General features: G+C 42.6%; 2 protein-coding genes across 4 annotated transcripts in view; one reads left to right on the plus strand and one right to left on the minus strand.

The window, feature by feature from the left end:
* The window catches only part of MED12L (mediator complex subunit 12L), a 692,480-nt gene that overhangs the window by 162,762 nt on the left and 507,924 nt on the right, over positions 1-21,794 (plus strand). The window lies entirely within an intron of this gene.
* Positions 145-15,577, minus strand: GPR171 (G protein-coupled receptor 171). 3 transcript variants are annotated; one of them, XM_040428094.1, is made up of 2 exons: positions 15,452-15,577; positions 145-4,097 (listed from the first exon to the last, which is right to left on the minus strand). In XM_040428094.1, exons 1-2 carry the CDS (start codon positions 15,552-15,554, stop codon positions 3,076-3,078), a joined length of 1,125 nt encoding a protein of 374 aa, XP_040284028.1. In that variant the 5' UTR covers positions 15,555-15,577; the 3' UTR covers positions 145-3,075. The 3 variants fall into 3 exon arrangements, with proteins under 3 accessions (XP_040284028.1, XP_040284029.1, XP_040284030.1); XM_040428095.1 differs by lacking the exon at positions 15,452-15,577 and adding an exon at positions 14,730-14,878 and having other exon boundaries at positions 145-4,096; XM_040428096.1 differs by lacking the exon at positions 15,452-15,577 and adding an exon at positions 5,824-5,956 and having other exon boundaries at positions 145-4,096.

Consider the following 21,794-nt stretch of genomic DNA (forward strand, 5'->3'; position numbering starts at 1 on the left):
TGCTTATAAAATACAGAACCAAAGATTTTATTGAATAATGTCCAAAGCTCTGCCTGAGAACACTTCAAAAATACTAGTGCCTAGGGTAGATTCTTAACCGAGGGTTCATTTATGTTACATAAGGTCAGTGGATAGATTTCAGGGCAGTGTCTATACATATAGTAGGTGAAAAGACTACATATTGATTTATTCATTTATTTACATTGCTTATATAGTACCAACATATTATCTTACAGGCTTTGTCTGTCCTAGGAGCCGACAGCTGCAATTCTCCTAACCTGTGCCCATTAAAAAATAAAACAAAACACTGCACTCACCTGCCTGTGGTCCTACCATGCCCGTGCTCCTGCCTCGTTCCCAGCTGCATCCTGTCCCCGCAAGACCAGGAAGAAACTTGGTTCCATGACTGATGCGGCTAATCACTGGCAATGACATGCTGTTCAACCACACGTGACTGCTGAGGCCATTGATTGGCTTCAGTGGTCATGGGACTTGGTCCTATGGGAACAGAAGCCGCTAAGAACAGAGCAGCAGCGAAGGCATGGCAGAACCACAGACAGGTATCCTTTTTTTTTTTATGGGACACAGGTCAGGAACATTGGGGTTGTGGACTTCTAGGTTAGACAGCCTCTTTAAGTTTTACTAAACTCTCACAATATTAGTATTTTGGTTCCACAGGGGTCGTATTGTGTGCTGCACTGTGGTATTTTGTTCTACTGAGGTGGTACTGTGTGCTGCACTGTGGTATTTGGTTCTGCTGAGGTGATATTGTGTGCTGCACTATGGTATTTTTGACCCCAACTGTTTGAGTTGTCCCTGTTTACTTGTGTTAGCCTTGCCTTCTTTCAATTTGGACCAAACTACAACATGGGGCCACTTTTATTTTTTCCAGGACCACTTTAAGTTCCCAGTTTGCCCCGGCTGCACTTTTCAGCTCTATCCACTGCACAATGGACGGAGCTGTGTAGTTCTGGTGCTACAATAAACAGCTGAACGGCAAAGGTGTTGGATGTCAGATATTCAGAAAAGGTCACCAATATCAAAATACTGGAAACCCGTTTAAAGAGTTTGTCTAACTTTGTAATGCGTTTTTGGCCTCCCCTCCATACCAGACCTCTGATGGGAAGAATACTTACCTGCTCCCCTCCTTTTCCAGCTACTTTGATCCACGACTGTGTTGGCTGGGCTAACTGTGCTCTGGTCCCTGCTTGTAAACTTCTGAAAGTTGCACGTCACGTGCCACTTGGGGGACACATCACCATTGCCATCAGTCATTGGCTGCAGCAGCACATGTTGCCCCTGTCCATTCCAAAAGTTTACAAGTGGAGACCAGAGTGCAGTGAATACAGAGGTAGACTGAAAGAGCCGGAACCAAGCAGCAGTGAGTGAGTAAGTATGCTGTCCTCCACAGGTTCGGCAGTGGAAGGGTGACTGTTTTAATTTCGCAGAAAATGTAAATTAATGTATATTAGCTACTTATGTGTCCCATTAACATAGGGCTAAGGATACATTCACATGTGGCAGATTTGCTGCTAGAATTTTTGTAAGATCTTTCAATTGTCTGAATGGAGATTGCAGAAATCCACGCGCACATCACCAAAAGAACTGAATTGTCCAACCACGTGTTGCTGCTGAGAAACATAAAGGTCTCAGAAATAAAACTATACTGAGAAGCACAGTGGTCTCAGCTTTTCAATACAGCGGTATGAAAAATCGGATACTTTGTGCAACACATGTTCTTCGCCTCAACCATTTTAAAGGGTCATGCTAAATGTAACCATTGAACCGGGGAAGGGGGGTGGTGGTTACACAAGGCTCCTAAAACCTTGATGTAGGCCTCCCAGGTAAAATACTGTGACATCACCCTGTCTGTACCGTGCCGCTAATAGAACAGGCTGCAGGCTGGAAGAGCCCAGTAGTTTGAGCTGCTCTGTGCCTTGTGAGAATGGGGAATGAGTAGTTTTTGGGGGGGATAGTGGTGGTGGTTCTTTTACTATGTGGGGGGCACATTATTTGTGTATGGTACAGAAGAGGGGCATTATAACTGTATACGTTTTTTTTTGTGATTGGGGCACTAAGGAGGCATATTTGTGTAGGAGAAACAAGAGGCACTTGAAGGGGCACTCAGAGGCATTTTTAATGTGTGAGGGTCATGAAGAGGTGCGTTAAATGTGGGGGGGGGGGGAACTAGGGAAAGACATGTTATCTGTATATAGTGTATTAAGGGGCACTTTACCTGTGTGGGTGAACTAAGAGGGAACTTTACTTGTTTAAAGGGCACTAAGAGGGCACATTTTCTGTGTTGTGGGCACTAAGGGGAAACATTAAAAGGTCACAACATTTTCACAAAAATTTTGATATGTCATAGAGACATATGTCACTGACACTGTCAGACAAAACTGGTGGTGACTTCTCTTCTTGAGAACAAAGGGACTCACAAAGCGCCCTATCCTGAGTGGGCACACTCCTATTCACATAAGTCAATAGCTGAAATCTGTGGGTTCACATTATTTTAGGGCCCATTTACATGGACCTGTGCACAGGATAATAATCAGAAATAAACTATTCGTGATCATTGCCCAATCGTTCAGCCATAGGAGAGCTTCATTTATATGTAGCAGTCACTTCTCTGCATGGGGATGAATGATTGCTAATGGGATCATTCATCCCCATGCAGATTCATTGTTTGTCGGCAGCACATCTCTGTTTACACAAGGCAATTTGCTGCCAACAAACAGTGACTTCAAATGCCCCGATGAATGATGTTTGCTTGTTTCTTGGGTGATCGGAGGCAGCTTTACAGAGGCCAATTATCAGGAATGAGTGCCTGTATGTAAGTGTGTCTTCAATAATTGTCCATGTTCTCGGTCAGTGTAAAAGTGGCCTTACTCTTATATGTGTAGCACCTTTATTATCAAATCATTGACTTGTCTTTATTCATATACACAATACAATCTTTAATTTACAATTATAGACTATAAATAGAATTCTTCACCTGTTTTTTCGACCGGCAATGTAGTTCTGGCTGTTGGTGGATAACTCCCAGTCTTGTAAAATTGTATTTATGTCATTTTTCTACCCAACTGTCTCAATAGCAGTCTCTCTCTCAATCACAACTCTTTCCTGTCTCTTTAAGGAGAACGTTTTGCTTACTTTAGACCTAAAGTTATTTGAAAAGCAGTAATACACAATAGGGTCAAAGCAAAGATTTGACACTGAGAGCAAAAAGGTTGACTCCTTTGCATGGAACAGCACTTGCTTTATGCTGCAGTCTGTGATCACATCATTTTGACTCAAGGTGTATGGGATTCGAACAATGTGGTATGGAAGGAAACATATGATATATCCTGCTGTTACCAAAAAGATCTTTATCAACGCTGCTTTGATGTTGTTAGCTTCTTCACCATCCTTATTGCTGTAAAGTTTCTTAATAGTAATGCAATTGGAGATCAAAATAATAGCAGAGCAGTTCAGAAATATAGCAATACTGATGAAGTTGCTGAGTACGTGCCAATTTCTTCCGACTTCCGTTTTAAAGTCAATGCACCCAACAGTTTCCCTCTCTGGGATGTCTTTTATAGGTATCAACATGTTTGGTAACATGATGGACAGTACGAGAGCCCAAACTACTGTCGACAACATTTTAGCAAATCCTTGTTTCTGTATTTGGTACAGTTTAGCGCTCTGTATAGTCTGTAGACAGCGGTCCATACTGACAAATCCCAAGAATATAATTGAAAGGTACATATTGATATAAATGATACAAGCTGTTACCTGACAGTGGAAGATCCTCAATTTCCAAGATGCAGATCCCCTGTCTACGACTATCTTAAATGGTAAGGCCAATGTCAGCAGAAAATCGGCTATTAGTAGGTTAATGAGGTAGATACTTAAACATTTCTGGTTGTTGTCTCTCCAAATGAATGCCCACAATGCAAAGCAACTTCCAAAAAATCCAACCATAAATATGAACCAATAAACATAGGTGAAAGGTTCCAAGTCTTTGTTCACTTCACACGTGAAATGAGTACTGTTGGTGGTGTCTGTCATTGTGAAATAATCCTGTTGACAACTGTAAGAAAAGCCTGAAATAGCAACTGAAAAACAGAAGCAAAAAGATATTTTATTGTATTATTCACATTTAATACAATTGTAAAGATAATATTCAAACTAACATAGGCTTTCCCATTAGGATGTTTCTAATGATGGGGTTAACTCTATTTGTATCTATAAGTACTTATATATGACTATGAATTGATATCCTGTTCTAATTTACAGATGTTTTTTCCTTAAAGGGGACCTTTACCTTTCACAATAAGTGGCATGTAATGGTGCTCTCTTTGGCTGAATTTCAGTCATTGAACCTTGGACTTCTATTAAGGGAAGGTTGGAGAAGTGATAATTAATTGACTTACCTCCTCTCAGCAGTCTACTTGGATACTATGCTCATACAGAGTGTGTTCATGTAGGTTGTTGTGTGAACGTACAGTAGTAAGCTGACACATTCATTGGCTGCCTGACATTCATACTGAAAGGCTGAATTTTAACATGCAATACAGTGTATTTGGAAAGTCTGCAGACCCTTTCACTTTTGTCCCTGAGCTGCCACCACCTTGCTTCACTACAGAGATATTAGGCAGCGCCGGTTTTGTTCAAACATGATCCTTAGAATTGAAGCCAAAATGTTCACTCTTGGTTTCATCAGACCAGAGAATCTTGTTTTGCACAGTCTTAGAGCCCTTTAGGTGCAATCTTTTATGTGTCTTTTACTGAGGAGAGACTATTTTCTGGCCACTCATATATCCCAAATTGGTGAAGTGCTGCAGTGATGGTTGACCTTCTGGAATTTTCTTCTATGTGCACACAGGATCTATGGAGCTCAGCCAAAAGTGGCTGTTGTGTTCTTGGTTATATCTCTTACCAAGGCCGTTTCTGCTGACTATTAGTTTAGAGGTGTGGATAGCTTATGGAGGCCAATGTGCTCTTGGTAACTTTTGGTGTAGCAGAAATTTTTTTTGTACTCTTCTCCAGATCTGTGCCTCCACACAATCCTGTCTCTGGGTTCTACAGGTAGTTTTTTCTTCCCCATGTCTTGGATTTTGGTCTGATATGCATTGTCAGCTGTGAGACCTTATATATACAGGGCTGTGCCTTTCCAAATCATGTCGAAATAACTGAATTTACCATAGGTGGATTCTAATCAAGGTTTAGAAACATCTCAAGGATGAGAAATAGGAGGCTCCCAGAGATAAATTTCAAGTATCAGAGCAAAGGGTCCAAAATATAGTCAATGCCAGCTCACCCACTCCAATCATAGCCATGATTAAGGATGTTTTCTATCTAAAACATGTAAGCGAGTTCTAGTTCACTTTATTTTGTACTGAACCTTTGTGAATATGCTGCAATAAAGAAGATTTCCTGAGATCACCCTGCAGTGCTATAGCAAAGGGTCTACAGCAAATACTTATGTCCATGAAAATTTTTAGTTTTTCCTTTTTAATAAATTAGCAAAAATTTCTAAAATTCTGTTTTCATTTATTTTTAATTTTTTTTTACTAAGGGGGATTGATTGCAGATTAATGGTTGAAAACCTGAAATTGCAGCACAAAAGGCTGCAACATAATACATGACAAAAGTGAAAGGGTCTGAAGGCTTTCCGAATACATTGTATATAACACATTATTTTGTCTATTATTTTGTATAAAATCTAAAATTGTCTTCAGTGATATAAAATAAGAATCACATAAATAGGAAAATATATACGGTACATTTGTATCTGTCCCAGCCCTCTGTTATGAGGGCAGAAATAATAAGTGAAAATACCTGGGTGACTGTCCTACTTAGGAGTCAGGTTGGACTCCCCTGTAGTTGTCATCATATTTTCTCCATCTGATGTACACTACTTCCTTCCCCTTTCCTTTGCTGTAAACACGCAGCATTGCGGTCTCGGTGGTTTAACTTTAACATGTCTATTGACGTAGTTGAAACTGATTTTTTTTTATTTCCATTTTTGCTCTGGTGAGTGTGAAAAACAATACCCAGCCGTTAGCTCTGTAAAATTTTTAGGTGTAATGTTCTCTTTAATTTAATATTTGTAGTAAGTTTGTAGTAATGTTCTGCAAAGCATGGTAAAAGTTTCGGGAGACATGTCAGTAATATTTAATATTTAGTATTATTCATAGGATAATATTGTACATATTATACTTATAGACCAAATATAACCCTTGTATTGATATGTTTATTAATGGGCTTGTATATTGATAGGAACAAAACTTTTAAGCTATATTATGTAAATATGTACAGTATATATAGTACTAAAGTTCCTCTACAATATAGAACTATTTATAAATTGAGGTTGGAAATCGAAATGAATGATGGCTCCACTGGCCTTTTTGTTTTAACCCCTTAACCAGTGACCAGTGTCACTTTAAGTGCTGATAACTTTAAAACGCTTTGACTAAACCATGCCATTCTGAGACTGTTTTTTCGTCAAATATTGTACTTCATGACACTGGTAAAATGAAGTAAAAAAAAAGAATTTTTATTTGTAAAAAAATACCAAATTTACCAAAAATTTGTAAAAAATGGCAAATTTCCAAGTTTCAATTTCTCTATTTCTATAATACATAGTAATACCTAAAAAAATAGTTATTACTTTACATTCCCCATATGTCTACTTCATGTTTGGATCATTTTGGGAATGATATTTTATTTTTTGGGGATGTTACAAGGCTTAGAAGTTTATAAGCAAATCTTGAAATTTTTCAGAAATTTTCAAAAACCAAATTTTTAGGGACCAGTTCAGGTCTGAAGTCACTTTGCGAGGCTTACATAATAGAAACCACCCCAAAATGACCCCATTCTATAAACTACACCCATCAAGGTATTCAAAACTGGTTTTACAAACTTTGTTAACCCTTTAGGTGTTCCACAAGAACTAATGGAAAATAGAGATACAATTTCAAAATTTCACATTTTTGGCAGATTTTCCATTTTAATAATTTTTTTTCCAGTTACAAAGCAAGGGTTAACAGCCAAACCAAACTCAATATTTATGGCCCTGATTCTGTAGTTTACAGAAACACCCCATATGTGGTCGTAAACTGCTGTACGGGCACACGGCAGGGCGCAGAAGGAAAGGAATGCCATACGGTTTTTGGAAGGCAGGTTTTGCTGGACTGTTTTTTTTGACACCATGTCCCATTTGAAGCCCCCCTGATGCACCCCTAGAGTAGAAACTCCCAAAAAGTGACCCCATTTTAGAAACTACGGGATAGGGTGGCAGTATTGCTGGTACTAGTTTAGGGTACATATGATTTTAAGGTAACAAGAAATATGCTGTTTTGGCACCGTTTAAATTTTTTATTTACAACATTCATCTGACAGGTTAGATCATGTGATATTTTTATAGACCAGGTTGTCACGGACGTTGCGATACCTAATATGTATACTTTTTATTTATTTATGTAAGTTTTACACAATGATTTCATTTTTGAAGCAAAAAAAATCATGTTTTAGTGTTTCCATAGTCTGAGAGCCATGATTTTTTCAGTTTTTGGGCGATTACCTTGGCTAGGGTATGATTTTTGTGTGATAAGATGACGGTTTTATTGGCACTATTTTGGGGTGCGTGTGCCTTTTTGATCGCTTCACTTTTTGTGATGTAAGGTGACAAAAAATGGTTTATTTAGCACAGTTTTTATTTTTTATTTTTTACGGTGTTCATCTGAGGGGTTAGGTCATGGGATATTTTTATAGAGCCGGTCGATACGGACGCGGCGATACCTAATATGTATACTTTTTTTTTATTTATGTAAGTTTTACACAATAATATCATTTTTGAAACAAAAAAAGAATCATGTTTTAGTGTCTCCATATTCTGAGAGCCATAGTTTTTTCAGTTTTTGGGCGATTATCTTAGGTAGGGTCTCATTTTTTGCGGGATGAGGTTACGGTTAGATTGGTACTATTTTGGTGGGCAAACGCCTTTTTGATCGCTTGCTGTTGTACTTTTTGTGATGTAAGGTGACAATTTTTTTTTTATTTAGCACAGTTTTTATTTTTTATTTTTTACGGTGTTCATCTGAGAGCTTAGGTCATGTGATATGTTTATAGAGCCGGTCGATACGGACACGGCGATACCTAATATGTATACTTTTTTTTTTTCCCTATTTTTTACCAATTTATTTTAACTTTATTTGGGGAAAATGACGTTTTTGTTTATTTTTACTTGAATCTTTTAATTTTTTGGGGGGAAAACTTTATTTTTTCAACTTTTCTTTCACTTTATTTTTTGTCCCACTTTGGGACTTGAACTTTTTGGGGTCTAATCCCCTTTACAATGCATTTCAATACTTCTGTATTGGAATGCATTGGCTGTATGAGTAATACTGTGTGTATTACTCATACAGCTTCCGGCCTGTGAGATCCAGGGGGCTGGATCTCACAGGCACGTCACAGGAAGACAGCAGCGATGCCTCAGGAAGGCATCGCGCTGCCTTCCATGCCATCGGGTCCCCCCTACAGGCACCGCCGCCCGCCGGATAAGGTAAAACCGCAAACCGCAGGTCTGAATTGACCTGCGGTTTGCGGCGATCGCCGATGCGCGGGGGGTCACATGACCCCCCCCCGGCGTTGTGACAGGATGCCCGCTGAATGATTTCAGCGGACATCCTTTTGCGATTAACCCCCGCCACGCCGCAATGCCGTTTTAAAGCTAGGACGTACCGGTACGCCATGGGTCCTTAAGGACTCGGCAAACATGACGTACCGGTACGTCCTAAGTCCCTAAGGGGTTAAAGGCCTCCTGAGATATAATATACAAACAATTCAGCAGATTTACTAACAGTCAAATTTTTTGACTTAAAGGTAACCTGTCACCGGGATTTTGGGTATAGAGCTGAGGACATGGGTTGCTAGATGGCCGCTAGCACATCCGCAATACCCAGTCCCCATAGCTCTGTGTGCTTTTATTGTGTCAAAAAAACGATTTGATACATATGCAAATTAACATAAAGGAGTCATATCTTGTGTGACCAGAGAAGAGTCATATTTTCAAGCTCTGACTCATCTCAGGTTAATTTTCATATGTATCAAATCGGTTTTTATACACAATAAAAGCACACAGAGCTATGGGGACTGGGTATTGCGGATGTGCTAGCGGCCATCTAGAAACCCATGTCCTCAGCTCTATACACAAAATCCAGGTGACAGGTTCCCTTTAAGGTCCTTTTTAGAGCTTAGCTAAGTTTTAAAAAATATGAATTCGGCAGCTTCGCCGAAGTTCGACAAGAAATTTGATTCATTACAAATTAATTCGCTATAAATTAGGTATTCTTAGGCCTATCTACCTAAAAGCAACATTTTCATATGTGACATAAAAACTGATCTCCGACGGAATTGGAGCAAACTCTACAGCTAACCGAACGGATTAGCTATGAATCTTGGTACATTGCACACTAATGTACACTGCAATAAATTAGACTTGCTGGTAACAGTGGCCTGTAATACTGATGCACAGTAACTCTACAGCTAACAGAACAGATTAACTATGAATATTGGTGAACTGCACATTTATGTATATGGCGATAAATTAAATTAGACCTGCCTGTAATACTGACGCACATTAACTCTACAGCTAACAGAACGGATTAGCTATGACTTTTGGTGCACTGCACAGTTATATATACGGCGATAAATTGTAGCAGAGTCTGTAGTTCAGGAGTCTCCTATGCTCACCTTGCATTCTCCCTCTCCAATATTGTCCTACATTCTCTGTTAAAAGTTTGCAGCAACACTGTCCCTAGTGCATGAGCATCTTGTCACGTCTCTCCCTATGCTCAGCTCAAAGGAAAATGGCGATGACCACGATTGATCAGGGTTTTATAGGGCTCTGTCTAGCTGTGACATCACAGGGGAAGCTACCTGCGAATTGGTGGGCTGCACGGAATTATGGGGGATCTTGCGATCCCGAGCTTGTCTCCTCTACACTTGCTTTCACTTTCTAACATGTGCAGCTGCCATTTTAGGAAAACTGATTGGTTACCATGAAGTGCGAGGAAATTTGGATTAGTTTAGAATCAAACTTTTCCTAAACTTTGGACCAAATTCCACTTTGGATGTTTCACTTCACTCAACACTAGTCGTTTTAGGCTACTTTCACACTAGCGTTCGGATCGGATCCGTCTGATGTTTCATCAGACGGATCCGCTCCGATAATGCAGACGTTTGCATCCGTTCAGAACGGATCCGTCTGCATTATAACTTAGAAAATTTTCTAAGTCTGAAAGTAGCCTGAGCGGATCCGTTCAGACTTTACATTGAAAGTCAATGGGGAACGGATCCGCTTGAAGATTGAGCCATATAGTGTCATCTTCAAGCGGATCCGTCCCCATTGACTTCCATTATAAGTCTGGACGGATCAGCTCGCCTCCGCACGGCCAGGCGGACACCCGAACGCTGCAAGCAGCGTTCAGGTGTCCGCTCACTGAGCGGAGCGGAGGCTGAGCGCTGGCAGGCGGATGCATTCTGAGCAGATCCGCCTCCACTGAGAATGCATTAGGGCCAGACGGATGCGTTCGGGGCCGCTCGTGAGCCCCTTCAAACGGAGCTCACGAGCGGACACCCGAACGCTAGTGTGAAAGTAGCCTTAGGCTGCGTTCACACGGGCGAGATTTCCGCGCGGGTGCAATGCGGTAGGTGAACGCATTGCACCCGCACTGAATCTGGACCCATTCATTTCCATGGGGCTGTTCAGATGAGCGATGATTTTCACGCATCACTTATGCGTTGCGTGAAAATCGCAGCATGCTCTATATTCTGCGTTTTTCACGCAACGCAGGCCCCATAGAAGTGAATGGGGTTGCGTGAAAATCGCATGCATCCGCAAGCAAGTGCGGATGCGGTGCGATTTTCACGCACGGTTGCTAGGTGACTGTCTATACACTGTATTATTTTCCCTTATAACATGGTTATAAGGGAAAATAATAGCATTCTGAAAACAGAATGCTTAGTAGGTGATCAGTTGAGGGTTAAAAAAAAAAAAAAAAATTAACTCACCTTCTCCGTTTGTTCGCGTAAGTCCCGGTCTCTTCTTTACTTCTCAAAAGATGAACTATGGGCTAAAGGACCTTTGGTGACGTCAGATCACATGCTCCAATCACATGGTCCATCACCGCGGTTATAAGGGAAAATAATAACATCTACACAACACCGAACCCAAACCTGAACTTCTGTGAAGAATTTCGGGTCTGGGTACCACAGTCGGTTTTTTATCACGCGCGTGCAGAACACATTGCACACGCACGATAAAAACTGAACATCGGAACGCAATCGCAGTCAAAACTGACTGCAATTGCATTCCTACTCGCGCGGGTTTGCCGCAACACACCAGGACGCATCCGGAACTAATCCGGACACGCTCGTGTGAACCCAGCCTTACACAGGCCAATTTTTGGGAGCAAAGGTTCGTAACACTCGTTCCCAATAATTGTCCAGGTTAATGGTGCCACTGATCACCTGCTTTCATCAGGTGAAAGCATCACTGATGCGGCTCTCAAAGTCATAATTTCTGGGCAGAAGATCGTTCTGGGGTAAACAAGCTATTTTCAGGAAAGGTTCATTCCTGATAAATGTCTGGTCCACTGGCCTGTAAAAAATGGCATTAGACTAGACAAGTGACTGATGCTGGATAATAAATCTGGTGCACCTTAAGGCTCAGTTCACACCTGAGCGTTTTACAGCGCGTTCCTACGCGCTGTAAAACGCTCAACAAGGAGAAACCAATGCTTCCCTATGGGAATGGTTCTCACCTGGGCGTTTTACAGCGCGTACGATCGCGCTGTAAAACGCCCGACGCTCAAACAAGTACAGGAGCATTTTTTAGGCGCTTGTCGCGCGTTCCCGTACATAGACTTTCGGGAACGCGCGACACTGTGTGTACGCTTGTCTCTGTATGCGCGCTTGTAAACTCCCGTACAATCGCGCATACAGAGCGCTCCTTTCAGAACGCTCAGGTGTGAACTGAGCCTTAGGCTGGGTTCACACTTGAGCGTTTTACAGCGCGTTCAAACGCGCTGTAAAACGCTCAACACATGAAAACCAATGCTTCCCTATGGCCCTGGTTCTCACTTGAGCGTTTTACAGCGCTGAAAAACGCGCTGTAAAACGCCCTACGCTCAAACAAGTACTTGAGCTTCTTTGGGGCGTTTTACAGCGCGTTTGTGGCCATAGGATATTGCAGTCAATCACACAAACGCGCGTCAAACGCGCGTTTACTATTGCAAAAAACGCTCGTCAAAAACGCGCGTCTTAAACGCGCATATCAAAGACGCTCAGGTCTGAACCCAGCCTTAGGGTTTAGATTCGTATGCAGAAAATCTGGAAGAAATCTGCCCAAAAACCGCACAAAAAATGCGCATAAATCCAATTTATCGTGGTTTTGGTGTGTTTTTTGGAGCAGATTTTCAGTTTATGTTAAAGGGTTATTCTTTACTCAGACAATGGGAGCATATAGCTAGGATATGCCCCCATTGTCTGATAGATGCGGATCCCACCACTGGGAACCGCACCTATATGGAGAACGGAGCCCCGAAAGTGGTGGAGGGAGCACTGTGCATGCACAGCCGCCCTCCATTCATTTCTTTGGGGGGCATCAAAAATAGCCAAGCGCTGGCTTGGCAATTTCCGTTGGGCCCATAGAAATGAATGGAAGCGGCTGCCTGTTATGCGCGGTGCAAGCAGTGTTTTGGTATCCGCCTCCAAAGCGGAATGGAGGCGGAACGGAGCCAAACTAAGCCAAACTAATGCATTCTGAGCGGATCCTTATCCAGTCAGAATGCATTAGGGCAAAACTGTCCTGAGACGGATCTCACAAATGGAAACCAAAACGGCAGTGTGAATGTTGCATATATGATGTGTATGTACCAAATTTAGTTGCAGTTACAATTCGAACAACTTTTGGATCAACTTTTTGTCTACTCCGGTTTTGCACCTTGTTTTGGATAAAAGTTAAAGCTCTATGGCGCATTGTGTTGCAGATAGGGACATATGTGGACCATTGTGTCACATCTTCCTTTCAGACTGCCTTAACCCCTTAGTGACCATAATATGCCTTTTACAATGGTCCCTAATGGACCCTAGGCTGGGCCACCGCCTTTTTTCATCAGCCCAGACAAAATGCTGCACGGGGCTCAGCTTTACATAAAGACTGGTCGCCTGCTCTAACGCCTGGATCGGCACCATTATGGGCATAAAACCCTTAGGCTGGGTTCACACCTGAGCGTATTAGTTAAGCGCTTTTTACAGGCGTTTTTATCGGGTGTTTTTTAAAAGCGGAAACAAGCAAACGCTTATTTAGGCGCGTTCCCGCTGAAGTCTATGGGCGGGAACGTGCGACAATACGCCCCAAAGAAGCTCCTGCACTTCTTGTGGCGTAGGGCATTTTACAGAGAGTAGGAACGCACTGTAAAACGCTCAGGTGTGAACCTAGCCTTAGATGACGCGGTCAATAGTGCCCACAGCATGTAATAGGTTACAGAGGGAGTGGACTTCTTCTGTCTCCCATCAGCACCCCATGAATGAGATTGTAGGGTACAGGTGTCTGTACACACAGGCTGCTGCCTAATTAAGGCCCCAGACCTGACTCCAGCATGTCCTAGCCGGCCAAACCTCACAGCCTACTGGTGGATAGCAGTATAGCACTGACAGTAAAATACATTGCATTGCAGGAACAGTGCAATTTTTTTTCTAAACAATAAAAAGATCGCCTATTATAGTCCCTTTGTGGGACTATTAAATAGATAAAAAAGTGAAAGAAATAGCTTTATTAAAAAAAAAATCCAATTAAAAATACACCCTTTTTCCCTTGGAAAAAAAAAGCTTTTCCATGGAAAGAATTGCACAGACATATTTTGTATCACCACATCTGTAAAGACCCACATTACACTAAGAAAACAAAAAAAACTGACAAAGAACAAATGACAGAATTGCTGCATTTTTCTTATTCACCACCAAAACATGTCTTGTATCCCAAAATGATACAAATAAAAACTACACATCCTCCCGCAAAAATCAAGCCCCCACATAGCTCTATAGAAAGAAAAATAAAAAAGTTATGGGTCTTAGGATGCGGCGAAGCAAAAACATTTTCTTATTTTTTTTAAAAAAAAGAGTGTTTATTGTGCAGCAATAGTCAAGCGTAAAAAAAACTGTATGTATTTTGTATCCTTGTAATCGTAGTGACCCAGAGAGTAAAGCTAACCTGTTATTTATGCCAAAAATCTATGCTGCAAAATTCATATTGTCAAAACTCAGTGGCAGTATTGCTGTTTTTTCCCACCTCCCAGAAAGAGTTAATAAAAGTTAATCAGTAAGTTATGTGTACCCCAAAATGGCACCATTAAAAACTACAACTTGTCCCACAAAAAATAAGTCTTCATAAGGCTACATTGATGGAAAAATAAAAACGTTATAGCTTTTGGGAGACGACAATGAAAAAAAAAAGGTCATTAAGGCCCAAAACAGGCTGGTCAATAAGAGTTTAAGAGTAAATGACAGACGTAGACACTTTTAACAATATTGGTCATACATTTGAACCTTAATAAAAATGGCACAAGCATTGTATTCTCAGAGCAATACATATAAAGTAGCACATAACCAGCAAATAAGTTAGACCTAATATACTGTATCTTTCTCTAAAAAAAGGGAAAGATAATGTAACTTTACAATACCTGTTTCCTTCAGTCTTGTTTAGAGGTAGTGGGGTAAGACAAACTTTATAAGAACTTTACTGAATGCGTAGCACATCCCAGCTTGTACTACAGACAATATATTTGCAGATAGGCTGTTAGGAACTTTACCACTGCAGGAGGAACTGAAAACCTCTGCATTAGTTGGAAACCACATAAAATGTTTTACTGCCGGAAACTAAACAAAGAGCAGACCACTTCGATTTTCTTTCTGTAACAACATCACTCTACGTGCATCATTTGTATATTATCTTATTACAGTTCCCATTGTTTACCCGTGCAGTTATTATCATTCCTTTCTTCTGTGGCCTAAAGTTACAGTTTCCTTAAAGAGGACCTTTCACTAGAATAGAAAATCTAAACTAAGTATACAGACATGGAGAGCGGCACCCAGGGATCTCCCTGCACTTACTGTTATACCTGGGCGCCGCTCCAGTCTCCCGGTATAGGCTCCGGTATCTTCATATGTTCGGCTCCACCCAGTTGAGCCTGCCGGCGTCTCCGGGAGAATGGATCGGCGCCCAGGTATACCAGTAAGTGCAGGGAGATCCCTGGGTGCCGCTCTCCATGTCTGTATACTTAGTTTAGATTTTCTATTCTTGTGAAAGGTCCTCTTTAAAGAAGCACTCCCACAAAATGTTTTAATTCTATTGCCCATTAGAAAGGTACATGGTGTAAATTGTAGTGAAGGTAATCTTCTTAACGGTGGCTGTATTTGTGAGTTATCTGCTCGGTCATGTGACCAACACTCTGACTCTCCAACTGACCCAGCATCTTCTGTGTGGACAGGAAAGTCATTTTCTCCATTCATTTCTATGAGACTGATACTGTATCAAGGCTCCCATAGAAATGGAGAAACTGACTCCCTGTTCACACATAATATGCTGTGTCAATTGGCGAGTGTTGGTCAAATGGCACAGCAGATAAATCATAAATACAGCCACCGGTAAGAAGATTACCTTCACTACAATTTATGTAACTTCTAATGGTCCAGAGAATGAAAAGAAAACTGTGGGAGTGCTTCTTCAACAGCTTAAAGGGACTCTGTCACCACTTTCTAACCCCCCCTTTTAAAAGTATTGTTCTCTCCATGGCGCCCTTGTGATTACAAAGGTGTTGTTATAACATAAATTCGCCGTCTCGTTTTGATAAAAATACCTTTTATCTAACCTGTCAATCTTGTGGATAAGGTGCCCAGGGCGTTTCTGAAGGTCTGAAGCTGCCGCCCGCCGCCGCCGCCGTTGGTGCCCAGCTCCTCCCCTGATCCTTTCAGCGCCGCCTGAATGTAAAGAAATCCGCCTCCGGCTCTCGCTCAGTGCCGCCTCCTCTTTTTCAAAGATCCCGCGCGTGCGCACAGGCCTGTGCCTGATGCGCCCGTGCGGACATTTCGAATCAGCCTCATTGAGCGAAGTGCGCATGCGCGCACTTCGCTCAACCTCCTCATAAGACGAGCACTGCAGCCAGCCACTCAGAGCCTGCGGCTCCATACAGCGCTTGGCAGGCTCTGAGTGGCTGGCTGCAGTGCTCGTCTTATGAGGAGGTTGAGCGAAGTGCGCGCATGCGCACTTCGCTCAATGAGGCTGATTCTAAATGTCCGCACGGGCGCATCAGGCACAGGCCTGTGCGCACGCGCGGGATCTTTGAAAAAGAGGAGGCGGCACTGAGCGAGAGCCGGAGGTGGATTTCTTTACATTCAGGCGGCGCTGAAAGGATCAGGGGAGGAGCTGGGCACCAACGGCGGCGGCGGCGGGCGGCAGCTTCAGACCTTCAGAAACGCCCTGGGCACCTTATCCACAAGATTGACAGGTTAGATAAAAGGTATTTTTATCAAAACGAGACGGCGAATTTATGTTATAACAACACCTTTGTAATCACAAGGGCGCCATGGAGAGAACAATACTTTTAAAAGGGGGGGTTAGAAAGTGGTGACAGAGTCCCTTTAAGGAACAACTGTTAAGTGTAGAGCATATGAAAAGATAGCAAACAAAAAGACCATATAGATCAATGAAATTATTAGATGTTGAGGTCAAATTATCGAACCTCAAGCACTCCGAATGGAGACCGAGGAGCCCAGATCATATCCACCATTTTTAAAACTGCTTACTCTCATCCACGATCATACATTTCACCTTCATACTGTGGATAAGGGGATCATCCTGTTGAGCCCCCATAGGCAGTTTCAGTGACTTCCATAGCTGGGAGATACCCAATCCCAGAGAGGTATGAGACACCGATCAATAATTATGCTGCGTGCAGCAGTTTTCTTCCGGCCAACTCTCTGCATATTTGCCGCTGTATCTCTGCCGGTCCCCGTTATAGTTAATAGGGCCAGACAGAGCCTTACAAACTTCTGGCAATGCCGGAATGCAGAGAGACCCTGCCGGCTGTTCCCTGCCGGAACAGCCGCCCAGATCTCAAGCGCTAATGTGAAACTAGCATTAAGGTAATGAATACTGAATTTATTTCTTTTTTATCACTTGTGTTTCAAAAAGAGGATTACAATTGAAAATCTGCAAAAAATGATAAACTTTTAAAATTTACCTCTGTTTTAAGCAAAACAGCTAAAGGGTTAAGAAACTTCCCAAATTCCATTTCTGAGGGGTGCATTTTTTTAATGGGATGATTTTTGGGGTAGGGGTGTTTCTAATATATATAAAAAAACCTGCTGCTAAACTTTTCCAAAATATAGTTTGTTGGAAAAATGATGCCAATATAATGTGGACACATGGTAAATATTAATAAATAACTATTTTGTGAGTTATAACTATTTGTCTAAGATCTGAGAGTCAAACTTGGAAAGTTGCAAAAGTTTAATAATTTTCTTTCCATTTCTTTCCACTATTTACCACTTTTTGCCACCAAATTTACTACTAACTTAAAGTACTGTACAATGTGTCACCACTAAACAAGCTCATGCTCGTTTGGATAGGTAACTTAACGTGGAGAAAGTGTCATTTATCACCTTCCCCCATCTCACTCAGCTTCCCCCTCCCACAGACCTATCTATCACAGCCAATGCCTGAACACTGTACCCCATCAACCAAAGTCTGCTGTGCTGCCTTGGGGTAACCTTTGAAACTACCATTCTGTCACTCAAAATGCACAGCCAAGCCCTTTCCACCTCCTGCTGAATCCAACTCAAAAATATCTCTCAGATATGCACAGTCCTTAACCCATAGTCTGCAAACATGCTTGTACATGCACTCATCATCTCCCACCTAGACTACTGTAACAATAGCATCCTCCTCTGTGGCCTCCCATCTAGCACTCTTGCACCCCTCCAATCTATCAACTCTGCTGCCCGACTAATCCACCTCTTCCTTCCGTTACTCTTCTGTCTCTTTCCTCCAAGATTTCCCCCATGCAGCCCCCATACTCTGGAACTCTCTACCCCACCATATCACTCTTCTACAGTGGAAACCTTCAAAAGAAACCTGAAAACCCAACTGTTCAGACATGTTTGCAACCTACAGTAACTCTGCTGCTGCTATTCCGCCGTATGACCAGCCTACTTCACCTAGTGTAGCTTTCCCCCATCCCTAATACATTGTAAGCCCTCATGGGCAGGGTCCTCTCTCCTTCTGTACCATCTTTTTTATGCTTATTGTACTTGTTTTATATTATGTATGTGCACCCATTTTTATATGTACAGTGCCATGGAATGAATGGTGCTTTAATAATAAATAATAATAATTAGGTAAAAGCATTTCAAAGTTATAACTAAATGAAGTGATACATCAGAATTTAAAAATGAGCCTTCATCCTTATAGTTTAAAGATGAGCGAACCTTTTGAAATTTGGTTAGTTTCTGATTTGCCAAATTTTTGACAAAGTTCAGTTCGGGCCCGAATCGATTCTACCTTAACCAAAGTGTCTCCGGTTGCCCTGGAAATTAGCATATAACACCCTCTAGTGTCCTATGAAAACATGTAATCTCTTATTGTTAATTTTTTAAGGAATTTTTTCTCCCCCCAGCTCTAGAACAAAATGACAGCAATAATAAATAATGTCAGAGTGACACTGACATGCATAGCTATGGGTAAACACATGTTTGGCGTTAACAAATACATGGTGTTTAAACACAGACAGCGTTAAGGGAAAAAAAGATTGCTGGGGGACCAAGCCTCCAAAAATTATGACTTGACAGGGTCATAATGCCTGCCCATATGACATGCACAAGTGCTACTTGTCAGAAGAAAGAGTGGCTTGTTGGAACCAAGCCAACAAAAATTCTTCCTTAACAGGAGCAGAATGAACGCATAAGTGTTACTTGTCAGAAGAAAATGTTTTGTTCTGAACGAGCCTAGAAAATTGATCCCTTTTAATTAAGAGAAGCTGCAGGACAATGTGGATGTGGAAAGAGTAGGGTAATTGAGGTACATGGCCACAATAGTAGCGGCAGCAGAAGCAGCATAGCATGAAACATACAAGGCAGCAAATCAGCTCTCTATGGGTAGTAGTAGTCGCAGTAGTAGTGGCAGATGCGTTGCATTAATAGGGGTTTAGCAATGAGGAGTAGCAGCGGCGGCATTGGCAGCAACAGCAGCAGCCATGTGGTTCATGTTGACAGGCAGACAGCAGTAGTGACATGATGGCAGCAGTGGCATGATGGTGGCAGCAGCAAAAGCTGTACAGAACATGGTAGGCAGGCAACATGATTTTAGGCAGGCAGACAGAGATGGGGCACTGTCAGCAAGGCAAGATCTATTCATTGGCTTTAGCCGAAGGAGTGTGAAAATCCTCCCCTTCAGGCTTGGTTCATTTTGACAAAAGTGATGTTTTGGACACTGGCGGGGGACAACTTGGTCCATTTAGGTGTCACCACGCCCCTCTGTGGTGATGATAACTTTCTCCGAGATTACACTGGAGGTTGGACAAGAAATAAGACAGAGAATACTGTGCCATTTCAGGCCACTTTTCCAGTCTGCCTGCTCAGAAGTCCTTGGGGTCAGGGAGCAGAGTATGAGCTGCAGACAGGCCAGAGTGTAGGTAGGTCTGAACTCGGGCATTGAGGTGGGATATCTCGGCTTGCTGATTTGCGTCAGCCTGGCCTGGTGTGTAACTTTAAAAAACAGTTGCATCATGTTGGGGACACTGAACTGACTGATGTGGCTTCTGCTGCTTGAAGCTGCAGGAGGTGGGTGACTCTGCAGGGGGAAGAGGGGGCCTCCCTTTCAGACCAGCTGGTGGCAGGCATCTGCTCGCCGAAAGCTGCAGCAAAAGCATGCTTATCCAGTACACTATCTTTAGACTGCTTGATGTAAATGATACTCCTGTCAGTGCATAAGCAAGCAGAGAGCTTGCCATTCTGGCCAGAGTGCCTGAAGAGCCAGTTCTTTCCGGTTCTGCCCCCACTGAGACAATTGGGTGTCATGGCTGGTGGCACTGTTATCATCCTCCACCTCCTCCTCCAGTGGCAGCTCCTCATCCTCCTCCATGGGAATTTCTTCTTGTGGGTCCCCAACAGCTATGGGGCAACAAGATGTGTTAGCTGTTCTTCCACAGGGGTTCAGTGTGGCTGCTATGTTGCGGCCATTGTCGCTAACCACCTTGCCCATTTGGAGTTATGTTGACAGCCAGCAAGATGTTTGCGGCTTGATGTACTATCAACTGCTCGCCTGTTGCCTAGGCCGATCAGCTCCAACACTACATGGCAACGCTTGACATGTGATAGGAAGGAGGAGGAGTGGAAGTGATGCTGTGCCCTGCTGCTGTTGGGGACTGGAACATGTCCATGGAGAAGGAGGTGGAAGAGGCGGATAAGTGCCTATTGTGGGAGTCAGACTGAAACAATCGTGGAGAGGTCTAAAGGACCTGGCCTTGTTGCTGGGGTGCTACCTCTCTGCAAAAAAAATTTTTTTTTACCAAGCAAGCCATGAAAGACATGTACTGTCTCTGCCTGTAACAGCTGCTACAGGTGTCCACTGTGGCTTGCACTTTGACGCACAACGATAATAGCAAGGAGCGGCCCACGTTCTCTGCCACGTGAGAGTACAAAGCAGGGATGGCTTTTTGGCAGAAATAATGCCGGCTATTTATCTTCCAGCAAGGCTGAGTGCATGCCATCAGCTCCCTAAAGTCAGCAGACTCTCCTAAATGGTACAGCAGTGACTGCACCACCGGCAACTTGGCTAGGTAGGATTAAAGAATTAAACTTTTTTACCATTTTATTGATGGGCATGTAAAATTGTTTCCTGGCTACACATTCCGTTATTGATGGCTGACGATGAAGCTAAGGATGAGTCTGAGCGGGCGAAGCAAAAATTGATGACAACAATGTGAAAGACACCATACTGCCCATTGATGCGGTGAGGCTGCTGCAAGGGAGATTGGGAGAAGGACGAAACTCTTGTTGCAGTAGCTGGTGGCCAAAACTGTTTGCCCATGGGATGGGGTGATGTTGCTTCATGTGATTCAATAAAGCTGTGGTGCATATGTGTTTGACTGCCCATGGCTTTTATTATTCTTGAAGAGCTTGCACAGGGCACTGCTTCTGTCTTCCGTCAGTGCTTATAAAAACTGCCAGACTGGAGATACTCGCGCAGAGCTTGGCTTAGCTCTTGCATATTTTGGGCCTAATGCATACACACAGTGTTAGCGGCATCCCAAGTTTCTGAAGCATATTTGGTCCTGGCAGTTCTTTGGGAGGTTCTGTCCTTATGTCGCCTCTGCTGTTTATTGCTGCCGCTGTCACCACCCTCCTCCTCTGATGTTATCTTCTCCTCAGTACCCTGATCTGGCTCCCAGATCCAGTCCAACACACAATCATCATCAGAGTCCTCACCCTTCCTGCCACTTTTATTCGACTGTGATATATCATAGTGGGCTCCTTAGTCTCCCTCCCAATTCCCTGCTCTGTATTTGCCTTAAAGGGACACTGACAGGGCCAAAAAGCATATTAAGGTATATATATGACCGTACAGGTCTTATAAAGTGTATAAGAATCATGTAAGTATCCCCCCTGTCCATCTTATAACTACAGTAATGTGAAGTTTTATAACCTGCTGGAATCGGGTTCAATCTGCCTAAGGGGCGGTGTTTCACCTC

This window comes from Bufo bufo, chromosome 4, assembly GCF_905171765.1.
Source record: "Bufo bufo chromosome 4, aBufBuf1.1, whole genome shotgun sequence".
In the NCBI taxonomy this organism is placed as follows: domain Eukaryota; kingdom Metazoa; phylum Chordata; class Amphibia; order Anura; family Bufonidae; genus Bufo; species Bufo bufo.

Coding starts and splice junctions, on each gene's coding strand:
- GPR171 (XM_040428094.1), bottom strand. CDS start 15,554: ATGGAGAAAATGACTTTCCTGTCCACACAGAAGATGCTGGGTCAGTTG. Junction 4,098..15,451: donor AACTCACAAATACAGCCACC/GTTAAGAAGATT, acceptor TCTGTTTTTCAG/TTGCTATTTCAGGCTTTTCT.